General features: G+C 36.3%; 2 protein-coding genes and 1 non-coding gene across 12 annotated transcripts; 1 reads left to right on the forward strand and 2 right to left on the reverse strand.

Moving 5' to 3' along the window:
• Nucleotides 1-958: 958 nt before the first annotated feature.
• LOC110778498 (probable aldo-keto reductase 2) lies at nucleotides 959-9,200 on the reverse strand. Of its 3 annotated transcripts, none has more exons than XM_056835036.1 (6): nucleotides 9,059-9,200; nucleotides 5,485-5,723; nucleotides 3,609-3,806; nucleotides 2,451-2,623; nucleotides 2,256-2,358; nucleotides 959-1,433 (listed from the first exon to the last, which is right to left on the reverse strand). In XM_056835036.1, exons 2-6 carry the CDS (start codon nucleotides 5,695-5,697, stop codon nucleotides 1,095-1,097), a joined length of 1,026 nt encoding a protein of 341 aa, XP_056691014.1. In that variant the 5' UTR covers nucleotides 5,698-5,723; nucleotides 9,059-9,200; the 3' UTR covers nucleotides 959-1,094. The 3 variants fall into 3 exon arrangements, with proteins under 3 accessions (XP_056691014.1, XP_021838744.1, XP_021838745.1); XM_021983052.2 differs by lacking the exon at nucleotides 9,059-9,200 and adding an exon at nucleotides 8,152-8,292; XM_021983053.2 differs by lacking the exon at nucleotides 5,485-5,723 and having other exon boundaries at nucleotides 9,059-9,193.
• On the forward strand, nucleotides 1,562-1,634 carry TRNAR-ACG (transfer RNA arginine (anticodon ACG)). Its single transcript has one exon. It is a non-coding gene; the product is annotated as a tRNA-Arg (tRNA).
• Nucleotides 9,201-9,282: 82 nt separating the features above from the next.
• On the reverse strand, nucleotides 9,283-16,485 carry LOC110778499 (IN2-2 protein). Of its 8 annotated transcripts, none has more exons than XM_056835040.1 (5): nucleotides 16,081-16,485; nucleotides 15,460-15,660; nucleotides 15,036-15,208; nucleotides 14,846-14,948; nucleotides 9,283-9,418 (listed from the first exon to the last, which is right to left on the reverse strand). In XM_056835040.1, exons 1-5 carry the CDS (start codon nucleotides 16,291-16,293, stop codon nucleotides 9,377-9,379), a joined length of 732 nt encoding a protein of 243 aa, XP_056691018.1. In that variant the 5' UTR covers nucleotides 16,294-16,485; the 3' UTR covers nucleotides 9,283-9,376. The 8 variants fall into 8 exon arrangements, with proteins under 8 accessions (XP_056691018.1, XP_021838749.1, XP_056691020.1 ...); XM_021983057.2 differs by lacking the exon at nucleotides 9,283-9,418 and adding an exon at nucleotides 11,111-11,248 and having other exon boundaries at nucleotides 16,081-16,483; XM_056835042.1 differs by lacking the exon at nucleotides 9,283-9,418 and adding an exon at nucleotides 12,030-12,166 and having other exon boundaries at nucleotides 16,081-16,484.
• Nucleotides 16,486-18,113: the final 1,628 nt, after the last annotated feature.

The following is an 18,113-nucleotide window of genomic DNA, read 5'->3' on the forward strand; positions in this document are numbered from 1 at the left end:
TATTTAGAAAATATATATCGATGCGAATCTAACAAGATCTTACATGAATACAATTTTTCTTAGGTATTAATCACAAAAGATGATTAAAGGTCTAATGTGAATGGTGTAAAAAACAAGATTGCGCGATATCTAAGGTACGGAGGAAGTATATAAATTATTCACCGGCCTATTTTGTATTTAATCTTAAGTTTTACTTTTATTTTTTAATTGGAAATTAATTTTTGACAATTTTTTACTACATTTGGTGATTTATGGATAAATGTGAAAAATATATACATTACCACTACAAAATTTGAATCTTTAACGACAACCTAATTACGACGGGTTAAAAATCCCGTCGCAAAAGCCTTTTGCCACGGGCCTAATAACTAAACAAAGACGGAAACAACCGTCACAAATGTCTTTTACGACGGGTTAACGACGGCCCCCTTTTATGACGGGTTCGCGACCGGAAATCCCGTCATTAATCAACGATTATTGGCCTTTAGCGACGGGATTTTCCGTCGTTAATGGTACAATATTTTATAGTATATTGCTTACAACAATAACAAATAAAATTATAAGCATGACAGGAAAAGGCCGGTCATTGTACACCAAGCTTCACATATAAGGCTCCAATGTTCTGGTTGTGGACTTAAGGTTCCAGACATGGAAATCAACGCATGGAACTTTCATGAAAATCCTATTCTTCTTCATTGAGACAAAAGATATTAATACAATTAAATATAAAATCCTAGTATAACAAGATCACAAATTCTTATTTACAATGGGTGTACGATAAATATTGTACACCAAAGTAAAAGTTAACCCAAAATGCAATATAAAAGTTAATCAAAACTAGGTTAAAGTTACAAAGAAAAGGGTTAAAGTTATCTTGGTGTACAATAAATTTATTGTACACCTTGTGCGCACAAGACCTTTTGTAACAAGATATAAGAGGTGAAGCGTTCCAGCTTACTGTATCAAATGAAAAATTACTGATGTTTATGACAAAACATAATCATTAATTAAGATTTAAGAGTATTGTTTTACAGAATCACAACATGGCAGTCAATGAGAAGAACATAACACACAAATCAATAACACTAACATCTTCATTCAGGCTTCCATGAGGACAAAGGTGGAGTGTCTGAATTCTTCCATGTAGCAGAAAAGCCTCCACATCTATGGCCCTTGACACTGTCATCTGATGCTAAGGATTCTAGCTCACTCATCTCTTCTGGAGTTAACTTCACAGACAAGGCTCCAATATTCTGGTTGAGGTTCTCGATCTTAGTTGTTCCGGGGATTGGACACACATCATTTCCCTGGTGATGGACCCATGCAAGTGCTAATTGTCCCGGGCTGCATCCTTTTCGGGTCGCTATTTCACTGACCCGCTCAAATATGTGTTTGTTATGCTCAACATTCTCGGATTTGAACCTTGGCATATGCTGGATAGAAAAGAGATAAGTTAATTGACATGGAGGTAGAAGTCAGTACTAAATTACTAATCCTATTAATCTTTACATAGCTAAATAACTTATTAACAACATTTAGATGGATTCTATACCAACAACATGACTCCGTGGCCCAATGGATAAGGCGCTGGTCTACGAAACCAGAGATTCTGGGTTCGATCCCCAGCGGAGTCGAGTTATTTATTGTTTTAACAGATAAGCATTTTTTTTTATAGACGACCCTAAGCAATGATGATACTGAAAACATCTACGTGGATGAAATTAACACTATGCATGGCAACACTTCAAAAATCTAGACTATTTTTCATATCACTTCCTAAAATTAAGTACAAGATTTCATATGTTTGTAAATCATAGAAAATGGAGGTGCAACATTTAGTAAAAATTAACCTAGAACTACTCGCTTTGAGTCACTCTGTATTCTATAGGATCAAGGGGCCAAAACCAACAAGATTTGAATAAGGTGTGAAGGACAATAAATTTGGTAAATATTTTGGATGGAGGTACTCTAGCCTACACCAAGAAAGGTTTCAAGTGAAACGGGGGAACCTTTGCATGAATGACGAAACAAGCAAAAAAGCCACTGCACACACGTTATGTTAAAGGATTCGAACTCAAACTATCATTTTTAGTGTCTCACATTCTGAAAAAAGCCTTGAGAAGAGGAGTAAGGGAGGAGTTATAGCAAAGAAATTATAGGTCAATTACAGTACACCTGAAGCAGAAAAAAGAGGCATTGTTTTGAGAATTCATACTATGAGGGAATCACATACAGTCGGAGAAATGTGGACAAACCTGCCGGTAGTCCTCTTTTGTGAAGTTCTCTGTCATCTTGGGCCCTGAAGAGAAAAAGCCCCTTCCTAGAGGACTGTATGCTACTATTCCAATTCCAAGTTCCCTAAGTCAAGAAATAACAAAGTCAGAATTATGACACACAATCCCAAGTTTTGATACTTTTGACACACATATAAAGTATTAGAGATATCTCACCTACAGGTAGGAACTATGTCTTCCTCCACATCCCTTGTCCACAAGGACCATTCAATCTGGACTGCTGTTATGGGGTGAACCGCATGTGCTCTTCTGATGGTTGATACCGATGCTTCAGATAGACCTATGTACTTGATTTTCCCCTCCTCAACCAGTTTCTTCAGTTCTCCCATCTGATGTAGCATATCAACATATATGAGGACAAAGAAATAGATTTTCAACTGGTTTTATATCATGCAATCTTAGCAGCATTTATGAGCTAATATTCAAGAAACAGCCTTCTCAAGGGAAAGTAAGTGTGCTGCGTATTAATTCTAGCAACTAGGGGCCGTATGTGTTTCAGCTGAACAACACCCTACTATACCATATGGGAAACAGTTGAAATCGGTAGCTCACTAGTCAAATAAGTGGCTGTTCGATGAACTTAACATTTAGCGATTTATTGTCTTAAACTTTTGTACTACTGGATGGGGTTTTACAAAAAAAAACTGGTTGACATAATCTGTGCTATTAACTGTTAGTTAAACTAATTAAAATTAGTGTGCTTGGAAAAACTAGTTGTTGCAGACTTTCAGTAGTAGTCCGAAAATTAATATAAAAATGAAGGGGTTGGGGGGGATAAGCAAATGGGCATTGTAACTTGGTAGATTTAGTACGTAGGTTTCCAGAAACACCACCGCAAACTTCGGCTCTAAAAACTAGTGCTAAACATGCAACTCTGCTATTAGCTTTCTTACAAGGAATGCTTGATATTTATACTACTCTCATAGCTAAACCCCATCCAATTGGCAAGGGGTAGTTTTGGTTGTGGGTTGTGACGTAACACCTCAACAATGACAGACAAAGCAGCAAGTGCTGCATTTTCTCGTACAGACATATTTAAATCACTATCATCCTTCCCCTACTATATTTTTGATAGCTTATCAGGTGTATTAAAGAACAAAGAGTATGTGCTCCATTATGATGTGACAACAATCTAATAGAGAAGATAAATTCTTTCCATACATCTCAAGTCCAAAAGTTCACTAGAAATAGTTTAAAGAACAATATTTAAGAAAGAATGAGACAATTATGTAGGTTGTAGATTAAAATTCAGAAGCATAAGAAAGAAAGAACATTAACAGAGACAAAGACAATGGATGGAGCAAATGGACGAACCGTGACTTCAATGGGAACTTTGGTATCACTACGATGTTGATAATAGAGGTCAATGCAATTGATATCAAGTCGCTTCAAGCTTCCCTCACAAGCAGCCCTTACATATTCAGGCTCGCCACAAACCTCTCCTTTTCCATCAGTAAATATGATCCCAAATTTTGTTGCCAGTTCAACTTTGTCTCTCCATCCTCGCAACGCCTGTTCAATTTACAAAATCAAAAAATTAAAATAATTAAAAGCAAAATCAATCGAGCATTATCAAACCCCTAAGTTGCATCATCGAAAAAGTCTCAAATCCAATCAAATGACAGATGCTTTCAGAAATTTTACAAAACAGATTAAAAAAACCCAATCATAAATAACAATCAACAATATCAATCAGTTGAAATGACCATCAAATTACTAATATTTACTGATTCCATCAAAATCCCAAATCAAGCATGAGCACAAACTCACCAGAAAACAGACGGAATACGAGTACTTTCCTAAACAAATAAGTACCTAAAACTAGGGCCGGCAATCCCTTACCCGACCCGATAACCCAACTCGAAAGCCACCTGAAGTAACTGAGAGACCCCTCTGTCTTCTCGACTGTGATCTCTTGGTCAGCTCTGAACTCCGCATTGAAACCCGAAACCGACCTAAGCCGAACCTGAATGACCTAAAATCGACCCGATTTGACCCATTTATCATATTTTGTAGTAAAATTAAGTTTTACAATATTTTTGATATTTTTGACACAACCCGAAATAGACTCGAAACCAAACCCGAACCTAACCCATTGACCCAAATTGCCACCCCTACCTAAAACACCCCCAAAAAAAATTAAACAAAATTTCTTATAAACTTAAGCATACTCCCATCAAAATCAAAGCTAAATCATCATTAGTGGGGTCCAAGGGAAAAGAAGAAAATTACAAAATAAAGAGGGAAAATTTACATAAATGGAAAGAACACCACTTAATAAAATACGGCCGATTATGGGAAGTGCACCACTTAATAAAATATGCATGGAGTATAAAACGTCATACTTCGTATATTTTTTCGAGATTGAACGAGTTTAAGGAGTTATACTTGAACATACAAAAGAACTTAAACGAGTTGTTCACGAACATTAACGAGTCGAACATGAAGTTGTTCGAGGTTGACTCATTTACTTAATGAGCTTAAAATTTTTGTTCAAGCTTGTGCATTAATTTATTAAACGAGTTTGACCGAGAATGTTCGCAAGTAGTTCATGAACGTATCAACTCATTTGCACCCCTGATCATCAAAAAATATAATCAATCAAGATTCGAAAAGAAAAATAAAGGCCAAATCAACATCAAAATGCCATTTAATCAATATATGTCAGTCTAGGTGGCCACTAAATTACCAAGAAAATATTTTGCTATCAGGAAATTAGTAGATTTGAACATGCAACCATCAAAATCACCCAAAGATACATCAAATCCCTAACTCAACAACTACCCAGATCAAAAACACCCAAAGAATATTTAAACTGCCCTCGAATTAAACATGCACCATCAAAAGCAAGGCCAAATATCATCAAATTAATCAATCAATACAGGAAAAAAATCTAATCAAAATAAAATTAAATCAATAATAGACGGTCCAGATGACCACAAAATTACCAGCAAATGATTTTTCTACCAAGAAATTAGCTGCATTGAGCATGCACTCATGCAGTCATCAAAATCACCCAAAAAATCATCAAATTCCCAAATCAACAACTATCCAGATCACGAGAACGCCCAAAAATCACTTGAATAGTCCTAAAGATTGAGCATGCACCCATCAAAATCAATTATCATTCGATTAATCAATCAAAGCTCGAAAAACCCGCAAAACTTTAAAAGGGTATTCATTAAACTACCTTGCCAAGGAGAATCTCATTAGTATGAGGTCCATAAACATCAGAAGTATCAAGGAAGGTAATGCCAGAGCTGATTGCATGTTGAATAAGTGGGATCATGTCTTCTTCAGCCTTAGGTGGGCCATAGAAGGCGGACATTCCCATACATCCTAGACCCTGAGCAGAAACTTCTAGACCTTGTGAACCAAGCTTAATCCTCCGAACACCAGCCATTTTCTGAATCTCTGTAAGTTTGGTCTCTGCTTTGTGGGTGTTGGTAAGAAGAGGAGAGAAAAATGAGTAATTGAGTGTGTTTAGTGGGGGGAGTATTTATAGAGTTGTACTCCATCTGTTCAGGCCCGGCCCTAGGGGGTAGGCGAGGGGTGCAACCGCCTAGGGCCCAAAGCGAAAAGGGCCCCAAAATAATAGCATGTCCAGCTAATTACTACTAGTAATAAACAGCACATTAAATACACAAGTTATTTCCTTGGCTCATTGGTAAAAAGTAGATGCTAAAGCTTTGTTACCTAATATAAGTTCATTCTTTATTATTTTGTTCATTCGTTCTTATCTTTTCTTTTCTTTTCCTTTTTAACTTTGTCAATATTTTTATTTTTGTGTTTGTTAGATTGAACTGTAATTTTTTAATTAAATTTATTTTTTAGCAACTAATTTTCTCATTTATAATACTTTGTACATATAGTGTCTTAATTATTTAAACTCTTTATTTGTATTTGCTATGTCCTTTAATCCTTTACAAGATAATTAAGTTTTAAGTTGAGTTTATGTACGTAATATTTGACTTTTAGTACTGACTTCTAATTGATGTAACTATATGTGGGCAAAAAAATGCTTATTTGATGGACTATGGGTCTATAAGTTTTAAAAAATATATTAAATTTAATGATGACAAAATTAACTGATACTTCTATATGCTCAAAATGAACCTTTATTTTTATAAAAATAAAAAAATCTCTTCACGCATATTAATTATCTTGTAATTAAGTAAATATTTATTTTATTAAAATATTTCAAGAGATCGACTAGAGCATGATTTTGAATTCTAAGATACTGCAAAGGAGATATGATAATTTTTTTATTCATTCGAATTCAACAATATAATGGAATTAGCAAAAAAAAAAATGATATTATTTCAGTCAAAGACGTATCATTTTGGATGGGCCCCGATCCCTTATTTCGCCTAGGGCCCTCAAAATGTCAGGACCGGGGCTGCATCTGGTTCCTAAGTTCTACTCAATTTCCGTTTTGAGGTGTTTTTTCAAGTTAAATCACTTTTACTTTATTCCACTTTTTTCAACATTTTAGTCCTACTATATCACTTTCCACCCCATTTTAGGGGACTCACTAATATTTAATAATTCTCTTACTCTCTACATCTCTCCTCCTTAAAGCAAAAATGTAACCACTTTTGTGGTCTCCCACTTGAGTTCTCCTTGGTTCTGTTGCTACCATAGATAAAAAATGCGGTATCGGTCACGGTCGCGGGATCGGTCGCGGAGTCTCGGTAACGGAACTGATGCGTTAGTCGCGGACCGTGTCGCGGTTGTCGCGTAGGAATTTGAAATTTAAAAAGTTCAACCCCATTCACTACCTACCCTAGTCCCCCTCCCCTAAACCGTACACGCGACATAATTAAAATGAATTTCTTTCTCTACCTTCTTTCTCCTCTCTTGTTTTAGATTTGAAAATGGAGTTCTCTACTCTATTTCAATGGAGTTTCTCCGTTTCTTTCATTTTTCCCTTTCTTTTTGTCGAAAACATGGGAATTCGACTGAAAACCGAGTAGATGTGAGGTTTATAACGTTTAATGCGGACAAAATTCGTTCGGATCGGTTGAACCGACCGAGATCTCGCCGTTTTTAAAAACGCCTTTACAACTCGGGATATCTCGTATCGCCAGCCTCCAAAACCTTGTTAACTCGGGCGATACGAGTTAACTCGGGCTAGTTTTTACACCATGGTTGCTACATTAACTAAGTAGAACTCGAGAAAACGGAGGGAGTAGTAATGACTAACTTGGACTCTTCTGGAAAAAAAACGAAGGTTTGCATAATGGATGCTGTCACGATTCACGAATAAAGCCCAAACTTGGTCCCTAAACTTTGCAAAAAGTACCAGTTAGTCTCAAGTATCAAAAGTCTCGCTTTAGTCCCTTCAATTGATACTTTTGAAACTTGAAAGACTAAATTGATACTTTTAACAAATTTTAGGGACCAAATTTAGGCTTTACTCCTGACATCAACAAATTGGATGGAAACTGCCATAATTTGTGCTCCATTACTAACTGCCATTAAAAACGATTAAATAAAAAGAAAATTAAATGAAAAAGAAAAAAAATGAGAAAATGACATTTTTTACAACTTTTAAATAGCCGTTAGTGTAAAATGCAAAAAATTAAAACAATAACGCTACAACCCGTTTGGTATCACTTCCGGTTTTTAATTTTTGATTTTATGATCTTGGAAGTCATATGATTTAGATGTAATCATAAACTAGAAGGCAGTACCAATAGTAAGCATGTTGAATTTAAAAGTTGATGACAAAAAAAACTGGAAACTACTTTTGTGGTTTCTATATTTTTGTTTTTGGTTTTCTAAGAAACAAAAATTTGGAAACAAAAAACAATACCGAAATTTCAGTGATAACATAAACTGGTTAGTAGCATACCAACGTTTTTCCTTGAGCCGAGGGCCAAAACCTTAATTTTCCACATACGGGCAGAAATCAAACCATTCACTAAGTCTTTGGCATTTTTTTTACCAAGTCAGGTTTAAATCTCGGAGGGAGATCGTGCATGTAATGTAACGGCCTGACCATGGATGTTCTTGTAAGTCGCGTCTTCTGTGTAGGATTAAATTTATAGATAAGAGACTGATTGTTTTGTTAACGATGTTTGAATAGGATGTAAGTAATGAAAGGTATGCAGTGACATGAAAAACAGGAATAGTGGAATACTGCACTAATCACACTAATCATATGCCGGCAGAAAATCATTGATTCTAGTCCTAAGATTTTTTATTTTTTGTTGATATGGCTTTGAAAGGATCGAGTGAAAGATTTTTTTTTTTGAGTCTTATTCTAAAGATTTAAAAAAATTACAGCTAAATTATTGGTGATATACATTTATTACATCTAAACTTATTATTCTCATTTCAGTTAATATTTTTCCTTCTATATTTTATTTATTTCTAGATTTAGAGGATTTGTTTTAAGAGCTAGAGGATTAATACATTATTGACCTATTTTGTACATAAAATCTTATGTTTTATATTTTTATATGGAAATTATTATTTGACATAACTTTTTTACTGAATTTTGTGATTTATGTCCAAATGTGAAAAATCATGAAACTACATTACTACGACAGGAAAAGAAACTATAAGCATGAAAGAAAACACCAAATGTTTTACTATCAATGTAATTTCTTTCGTTAAATAGAATACATTTTGTATAAAATTCACAATTAAGCAGGACCCTGTGGGACGACAATTCTAAGAACTGGAGCATTTCATAGTTTAACAATAACAAGCATATTATTAGGTTTGTTTATTAAGACTGAAGAATAAGAATGTACCTTTAGCTTACTCAGTTTTCCAAAGGAACGGGCAAGTTTCTGAACCCTTCCATGTAGGGATAGAATCTCCACTTCGCACACCATTAACAACATCCTCCAAGGCAGCAAGAGACTTGTGCTCAGCCATTTCGTTTGGAGTATGCTCTACACACAAATCCCCACGGTTTTCGGGTTCAGGTTGTAGATCCTGGTGGTTCCCAGAATGGGACATACATCAGTAACATCACCACCTGACCACCTTGGTGCCCCACCAATTAGTTTCCAGTTGTGCAGGGGTGTATCCCTGACTAGATGTTAGCTCAGCATCATTGTTTCACGCTATTTCATGAAGACAGGAACTAAAAACACAAGTCTGCAACTCTGCATATACATGTTCTTTATTAGTTCCTAGCTCATTTCTAATTTTAAAAAGCTCCAAGCTCATGTTCTGACAAATCGGGGATGATTATTGTTAGTCTCCCTGCAACATGGCAAAACCAGCCCACCAAAGCAGGGCCAGCAGGCCATGAACATCAGGTTGTGTGTGCAATAGCTGGTAGAATCAACTTTCATGAAAACTCTTCTTTATTAAGGCAAAGATGCAAAAAGATACTGATACAACTACTTTTGATAGAACCCAAAAGTGCAACGGGATACTCTTGTACACTATGATAGACTGATAGTTAAGGAAACTAACATCACAAAGTCAACAACACCAAAGAAAATATGATTCAGAAGATGCATGATCGTCATTCAGGTTTCCACGAGGACAAAGGTGGAGTGTCTGAACTCTTCCAAGCTACTAGTAAGACCTACATTCCGATGGCCCTTAACGTTGTTAGCAAAGGCAAGGGATTCTAGCTTAGTCATCTCTTGAAGAGTAAGCTTCACATATAAGGCTACAATGTTCTGGTTGAGGTACTCGAACTTAGTGGTCCCAGACTCCCAGGTATGGGACAGACAGGGACACGCATCATCTCCTTGGTGATGAACCCGTGCAAGTGCTAGTTGTGCTGGGGTGCTTCTTTTTCGGGCTGCTATTTCACTGCCCACTCAAGTATGTGTTTGTTATGCTCAATATTATCTTGCCTGGAACCTTGGCAGTTTCTGAAAGCTAAAAGCATGTAGCTGGAGGTCAATACTATAACAAGCAAGGTAATGATTCGGATAATATGATACATGCCATACAGCAACGAGACAACAAATGCACAATATATTCCTATCTTCCATGCATTTTACAGAGAAGATGATTTCTACTTAGATTGAGCAGCTCCACATCACTGATAAGATGGATCGCGACTTTTTGGAATTGGGGACACAGTGGATATTGATTAGACTCCAGCAAGCAACAAAACAACCAAGCCTTTGTCACAAAATGATTTGGGGTCGGCTAACATGAACCGTCATAAGGAACCGTCTGCGGAACATAAAGTAAGAAAAGTAAAAAGTTATGTTAAAGAGAGTGAACACGCTAAAATGAGAAAGTGAAGGTGAGGGTAACGAGGCACTAAAAATTAGGGAACGAGAAAACAAGATTGGTCGATTTAAAGAACAGGCACAAATATGTTTTGAAAAATATGTTTCCGGCAAACAACATTAACTGAAAACAGTAGTTTTTACAAGTGAGATTAAAATATGAAACTTTCTTATAAAGGTATGACTTTGTGTGGCTAAAATAAAATTCTAGATTCAGAATTGTTTTTTATATAATCTTCACTTATGATAAGGACACAAATTATTCTAAAAAGTTATACATATATAACCAAATTAAAAAAGATGACACTAACAGTTTTGTATAAAGTCAGAGTGATACATTTTTCGGCAAACATAAGTGTTGGACAAACCTGTCGAAACTCAACGTTTGAGAAGCTCTTACTCTACTTGGACCCTGAAGAGAAGAACCCCCTTCCAAGAAGACTCTATGCCACAATTCCAATTCCAAGTTTCCTAGAAAACAATTAGGTCCAAACTCCAATACACAACCCAAAGTACTCAATTTTTCACTGAATTTTCAAGCATCAGGCATATCACCTGCAGGCAAGAACTATTTCTTCCTCAGCATCTCTGGTCAACAAGGACCATTCCAACTGAACCTTTGTTACAGGGTGCACCGCATGTGCCCTTCTGATGGTTGAAGCTGATGCTTCAGATAGACCTGTGTTTTTTGGTCTGCTCCTCCTCTACCAGCTTTCTAGGTTCACCCATCTAATACTGCATGTGAACAATAGGACAAATATAACAAATTAACAACGTCGAGAACGGGTTATATATCAAGCAAGCTTAGTACAGAAACAGGTATGATAATTGAATACAAAAAGATGAAAGTTTCTTCTTATATTCATATAGGAAAGGGGCTGAGATAGGTAGCTCTAAGTAGCATAAAACTTCATTATTTTCTTTTCTTCCAAGAATTGCTAGATTTATCCCTACTTTCCCGGGTCTGTGTAGCTGACTTCCACAAAGTGTTTTTGGTTTGGTATTTTTATTGTACAACACCTCAACATTAACTGAAGAAGGTGCAAGTTCTTCTTTTTCAAGTTTTCAATTGACCCAAATCCTTCTTATTATTGAGAACCTATTAGTTGAATTAGAGAACCGAGAGTATATGGGCTATATGCACCCTTGTGAGTTGTGAACTTGTGATAGATACAAGGGTTAATCAGTTATTATTTCCTTTTAAATTGATGACACATCACCTGATGCTCACAATTCTATATACCCCCCCTCCCCCTTCCATCCTCCCCCAAATAAACTAATGTTGTCTTCACCCTAACACTTCTCATCTCAGATGCTTTTCTCGATGCTACTAAGTGCAAAACCACAAAGTTAACCAGAAAAATCAAACCATCTTTTCAGAATGGTAAGATTGATAAAGATGGATGGATACTAATAAAGAAAATGGACAGAGCAATGGACTGATGGACACACCGTGACTTCAATGGGAATTTTGGTATCAATGCAATGATGGTAATAGAGGTCGATGCAATTAACATGAAGCTAATTTAAGCTTTCCTCACAGCAAGCTCTTTCATATGCAGATTCACCATGTATCTCTTCTTCTCCATCTGTATATTTGAGGCCAAATTTTGTAGACAATTATACTTTCTTACTCCATCCTCTTTTCAACGCCTGCCCAACAAATTCAAAACCCCAATAAACAAATAAAGCCAACATAATGATAGCCTACCATTTCCCAAAGCTGCATCATACTAGAAGTTCCAACAGGGACCAGCTTTAATAATATGGTGTTAAACAAATTTTTAAAAATTCACAAAACAGAAAATACCCCATCAAATTACCAGTAACTCGCCAAGATGGTCAGCCCATATGACAACTAAAAATAAATAAAATAAACTGTTAGGATTATGAGTGCAGAAAGGATGCACAAAGGGCCGGTCTTGTTTCTGTTCACCTTATTTCCACTTATTTCAGGAAAAATAAGTTCAGATAAGATCAGATAAGTACAAATTAGATAAATTTAGGAAAAATAAGGGTCACTCGATTTCTGAGAAGTTCTAATAAATTCAGATAAATTCGGTTAAGTTCAAATAAGTTCACATACAATAAGTTTAGAAAAAATAAGTGAAAATCGCGTGAATAGAACACACAGCTAGTCCTGAAATGATTTGGAGTAAGAAAAGTAAAAAGGTTATGTTAAACACAGTAAACACGTGAAATAGTGAAATTGAAGGTAGGGGTAATGAAGCACGAAAATTAGGGAACAAGAAAACACGGTCGGTTTACACAAGAGGCACAAAGATGTTTTAAAAGAATTTGCAAAGGAAAAAAGAAAAAGGGAAAAAGAGAGAAAAAAGAAGTGAAAATGTAAACATGTAGAGATTGTAAATATAAATAACGATGAATATAAGACAAGAAATGTGATATAAAAGGACAAACGATATTAACATGGGAAAAAAAGGCAAAACCCCACCGACGACGAACACCCGAAAATTAATAGCTACCCACAAAACGGAAAGGACAAAATTTCATCAAGATGACCAAAAAAAGTTACCACAAATTACATCCGTCAAAACCAAGACCAAAGTTTATCAAAAGAACCATTTGAAGCTCAAAAATAGAACTAAAAGATCCTATTACGTAGATAATTATTAGTTTACCTTGACGAGGAGACTCTTATTGGTATGAGTTCCATAAACATCAGAGGTGTTGAGGAAGGTGATACCAGAGCTGATAGCAAGGTGAATAAGCTAATGATGTCTCCCACAGGTTAAGGAGGCCCATAGAAAGAAGACATCCCCATGCAACCAAGACCTTGAACTGACACTTCCGAACCCTGAGAATCCAGCTTTACCCTCCAAACACCAGCTGTCATCTCTGTTTTTCCTCTATTCTACTTTCTGGGTGTATGTTTGTATGCAACTGTGTACAGAGGAGATTGTGTATTGTTGAAGTCATGAATAAGTGATAGAAACTTTTGGCTAAGTCTCATATCTCAGTGACTGGAAATTTAGGGGGATTGCGGCCAGCCTTTTGTTACATACAACTGTTCTTCAGCTGCCACTTATCCTTCAAGTTTCCATGTGCCAGTTAGTTCTAGTATGTAATAGTAGCTGAAGTCAAGGAAATTACCCACGGAACTTTCATGAAAATATTATTCTTCTTCATTTAGACAAAAGATATTAATACAACTTCAACTAGAACAACTGGTAAACGTAAAAACCCAGTATAACAGGATAAGTGGTGAAACGTTCAAGCTCACTGTATCAAAAGAAAAATTACTGATGCTTATGACAAAACATAATCGTGTAGAGTATTGTTTTACAGAATTACAACACGACAGTCGATGAGAAGAACATCACACAACAAATAGACAACGCCTAAGAAAATAGGATGCACCGTTTTCATTAAGGTTTCCATGAGGAAAAAGGTGGAGTGTCTGAATTCTTCCATGTAGTAGATAAACCTCCATATCTATCGCCCTTGACACTGTCATCTGAGGCTAGGGATTCTAGCTCACCCATCTCTTCTGAAGTTAGCTTCACAGACAAGGCTCCAATGTTCTGGTTGAGGTTCTCAATCTTAGTGGTTCCAGGGATGGGACACACATCATCTCCTTGGTGATGGACCCATGCAAGTGCTAATTGTCCTGGGGTGCATCCTTTTCGGGTCGCTATTTCACTGACCCGCTCAAATATGTGTTTGTTATGCTCAATATTCTCGGGTTTGAACCTTGGCAAGTGCTGGAAGGAAGAGATAAGTTAACTGACGTGGAGCTAGAACCTAGAGGTCAGTACTAAATTAGTATCCTAGTAATCTCTACCTAGTTAGTAACACTATGCATGGAAACACTTCAAAAGTCTAAATCATTTTTCATATTTACTACCAATCCCTATGTTTGTAAATCAGAGAAGACATAGAGGTGCAACAATTGGTAAAAATTAACATACAACTACAAGCTTTGAGCCACCCTGTATCTAATAGGATCAAGGAGAAAAAACCTAGAAGTAACTAACAACGATGTTGATTAAGGTGTGAAGGACAATAAATTTGGTAAATATTTTGGGTGCAGGTACGATGGATACATGGTACAGTACAAAAAGGCTTTAAGTGCAATGGGGAATGTTTGCATAAATGACAAAAGAGACAAGAAAGCCACTGCACAGATATTATGTTAAAGGACCCGAACTTAAGTTATCATTTTTGGTGGCTGAAGCAGAAAAGAAAGACGTTGGAAGAAACTATAGGTTAATTACAGTACACCTGAAGCAGAAAACAGTGGCATTGTTTTGAGAAATCCAATAAAATTGAGAACTTAGTATACTATAACTAAGAGAAGCTTGGAAAAACCTGCCGGAAGTCCTCTTTTGTGAAGTTCTCCGTCATCTTGGGCCCTGAAGAGAAAAAGCCCCTTCCTAGAGGACTGTATGCGACTATTCCAATTCCAAGTTCCCTAAGTCAAGAAGAAATAACAAAGTCAGAACTACGACACACAATCCCATGTTTTGACAAACTCATAAAGTGTTAAGAGACATCTCACCTACAGGTAGGAACTATGTCTTCCTCCACATCTCTTGTCCACAAAGACCATTCCATCTGGACTGCTGTTATGGGGTGAACCGCATGTGCTCGTCTGATGGTTGATGCTGAAGCTTCAGAAATACCAATGTACTTGATTTTTCCCTCCTCAACCAGTTTCTTCAGTTCTCCCATCTGATGTAAGCATTTATCAACATATATGACTATATGAGGAAAAAGAAATAGATATTCAACTGGTTTTATATCAGGCAATCTTAGCAGCATTTATGAGCTAATATTCAAGAATATGAAGCTTCAAATTTCGAAAAAGCCCTCTGAAGGGAAGGAATGCTGTATATTAATTCTAGCAACTAGGAGCCGTATGAGGGACTGTTTGATAAACTTAGCAGTCATGAAGGGAAGGCGAACATTAGTATTTGACAAACCGTGACTTCAATTGGAAGTTTGGTATCAATACGATGTTGATAATAAAGGTCAATGCAATCGATATCAAGTCGCTTCAAGCTTCCCTCACAGGCAGCCCTTACATATGCAGGATCACCCAGAATCTCTTTTTTCCCGTCTGTAAATTTGACGCCAAATTTTGTAGCCAATTCAACTTTCTCTCTCCATCCTCCTGTCGATGCCTGTTGATTTTTCAAGATCAAAATCCAAAATTATAAAAATAAAGAGCAAAATCAATCACAACTTATCAAACCACAAAATTGCATCATTAAAAAAAAAGTCTAAAACACCAAAACCCCGCCAAAAAAAATTAAGCATACTCCCATCAAAAATCAAGGCCAAGTCATAATAAAATTGTTATGTAATCAATGTTTGTCATTCCAAATGGCCACAAAATTACCAATAAATGAATTTTGCTAGTTGATTTGAACATGCAGCTATCAATATCACCCAGAAAATTTCAAATTCCCTAAATCAACAACTACCCATATCACCAAAACACCCTCAAAAAATTCTAAACTGCCCTAAAAGTATAATCGAATTAATTAATCAATCAAAGCTCAAAAAACCCAGAAAATTGAAAAGGGTATTGATTGAACTACCTTTCCAAGGAGAAGCTCATTAGTATGAGGTCCATAAAAATCAGAAGTATCAAGGAAGGTAATGCCAGAACTGATTGCATATTGAATAAGTGGGATCATGTCTTCTTCAGCCTTAGGTGGGCCATAGAAGGCAGACATTCCCATGCATCCTAGACCTTGTGCAGAAACTTCTAAACCCTGTGAACCAAGCTTAATCCTCCTAACACCAGCCATTGTCTGAATCTCTCTGGTTTTTGGTCTCTGTTTGTGGGTGTTGGTAGGGAGAAGAAGAGAGAAAATTCAGTAATTCAGTGTGTTTAGTGGGGGGAAGTATTTATATATGTTGGTTTTTGAACGTTTGATGTATGCGGAGATGGTAAACAAATGGGGGGTTTATCAATGTGGGAAAGGCGCTAGGACATAGATTTGGAATTCAAGAAAATAATGACATTTTTTTGTTTGTTTGTTTTGTTATGTTAACACCTGTTCACTCTTAGGGATAATTCAGATTGTCGATTCCTGGGTTAATAGGTTTCAGTTCCCTCTCAATCTCTCAATTGTTGTTGCGGGGATCTTCACGGGTCCTCCCTAACAAGTTCAGCTTCAATCACCACTGAACCAACAAATAATTAGTTCTTTGTTTGTTTTGAGATGTTAATAGATTGTGAGTTGATTACGAATAAATAATAAAGATATTAGAAAAACTCTTGATAATCTTCTTCCTTTCCATCTTTATTTAAGGTAAATTAGTCAATTTATTGTTATCTCAGTTTCCATTTAAATTTCTTATCCCCTCTAGTTGTGGGAATAAAATCAAGGGAATACTCCCCTTTATTTCTCATTTTCAATTCCATCTTGATTTTCAATTCCCACTAACAAACAAGATAATTCCCATTCTTATATTCTCATTCCCCTTTCTCAACCAACCATTCCTAGAAAATAAACACCCCACGAGAGAAGTCAAAAGGGAGGCCACGAGTGAGAGAGGAAATTGGGGGAGCTTTCTTGAAGCCGCGCCAAACCTCGTGGATGTGGGGTCCCTATCCGCACCCTAGCAGTTTTAACTCGGAAAACCAGCACCCCAACTCGCGGGTGCAAGCTTCTGTGCGCGACTGAATCTCTGTTTTTGTTACTAGGTCGTTTATTGAGCGACATGGCTTGTTTACAATCTTATGCAAGAATTGATAGCATGTACTTATGAATTGAGCGAGAGCGTCGCGTGACATGTAGAAATGTTTTTAATATATAGTACATATATGGGGAATTGAAGGGATCGATTTTCCACATCTTAGAGCATATTTTTTTATAAAAGATCTTTTACGCACTAGGTGTACAATATAATGTATACCAGTGTAATTTTATCCAAATTTTGTTAACTTTTAACAAAACTTGGATAAATTTTTATTAAATTTTACATTATAAACTTTTTTGATGGATAAACATTTAAAAAGGTTACCTAGTTACATTTATATTTTTAGTAGAGATGTCAAACATGTCGTGTCAGGTCGTGTTCGTCTACGTGTCGAATATAAACGGGTTAGAAACCCTCACCACTAACCCGACATGTGTTCATAAATGTGTCGTGTCGTGTTAACCAGTTTAACTAATATTGTGGAAAACTCTTGACACTGTCCCAAATTTTTCGTGTCTGCTTCTTGTCGTGCTGTCTTGTTTGTTTAATAAAGTTGGCTCCATTGTAAAGGTTTATCACCAAACACGTTAAATAACTAGTTGTTTTTTCTTAGGCGTTTTAAGTCGTGTCAGTTTCGTGTTGAGAATCTCAACACTATCCCGGCCCATTTAATTAAACGAGTCATAAAACCTTGACATTAACCCGCTTTTTTCGTGTTCGATTCATCTCCAATTTACATTAGTAAAAGTTATAGGGGGTGTTTGGTTAGGAGAGGTTTGAGGGAAAAAGAGCTTTTTGTGGTGAATTAGAGGTTTGAATTTTAGAAAAAGCTAATTGGGAGTGTTTGGTTAGGAGAGGATTGGAAGAGAGTTTTGGGGTGAAAAAGCTAATTTTGAAAAAGCTTAATATATGAGCTTTTTGC

The sequence above is a fragment of the Spinacia oleracea genome, chromosome 1 (assembly GCF_020520425.1).
Source record: "Spinacia oleracea cultivar Varoflay chromosome 1, BTI_SOV_V1, whole genome shotgun sequence".
Classification (NCBI taxonomy): Eukaryota; Viridiplantae; Streptophyta; class Magnoliopsida; order Caryophyllales; family Amaranthaceae; genus Spinacia; species Spinacia oleracea.

Coding starts and splice junctions, on each gene's coding strand:
- LOC110778498 (XM_021983052.2), bottom strand. CDS start 8,197: ATGTGGAAAATTAAGGTTTTGGCCCTCGGCTCAAGGAAAAACGTTG. Junction 2,624..3,608: donor AAGTTCCCATTGAAGTCACG/GTTCGTCCATTT, acceptor ATGCTACATCAG/ATGGGAGAACTGAAGAAACT. Junction 1,434..2,255: donor CAAAAGAGGACTACCGGCAG/GTTTGTCCACAT, acceptor TTTTCTATCCAG/CATATGCCAAGGTTCAAATC.
- LOC110778499 (XM_056835037.1), bottom strand. CDS start 16,293: ATGGCTGGTGTTAGGAGGATTAAGCTTGGTTCACAGGGTTTAGAAGTT. Junction 15,209..15,459: donor AACTTCCAATTGAAGTCACG/GTTTGTCAAATA, acceptor TGCTTACATCAG/ATGGGAGAACTGAAGAAACT. Junction 14,239..14,845: donor CAAAAGAGGACTTCCGGCAG/GTTTTTCCAAGC, acceptor TCTTCCTTCCAG/CACTTGCCAAGGTTCAAACC.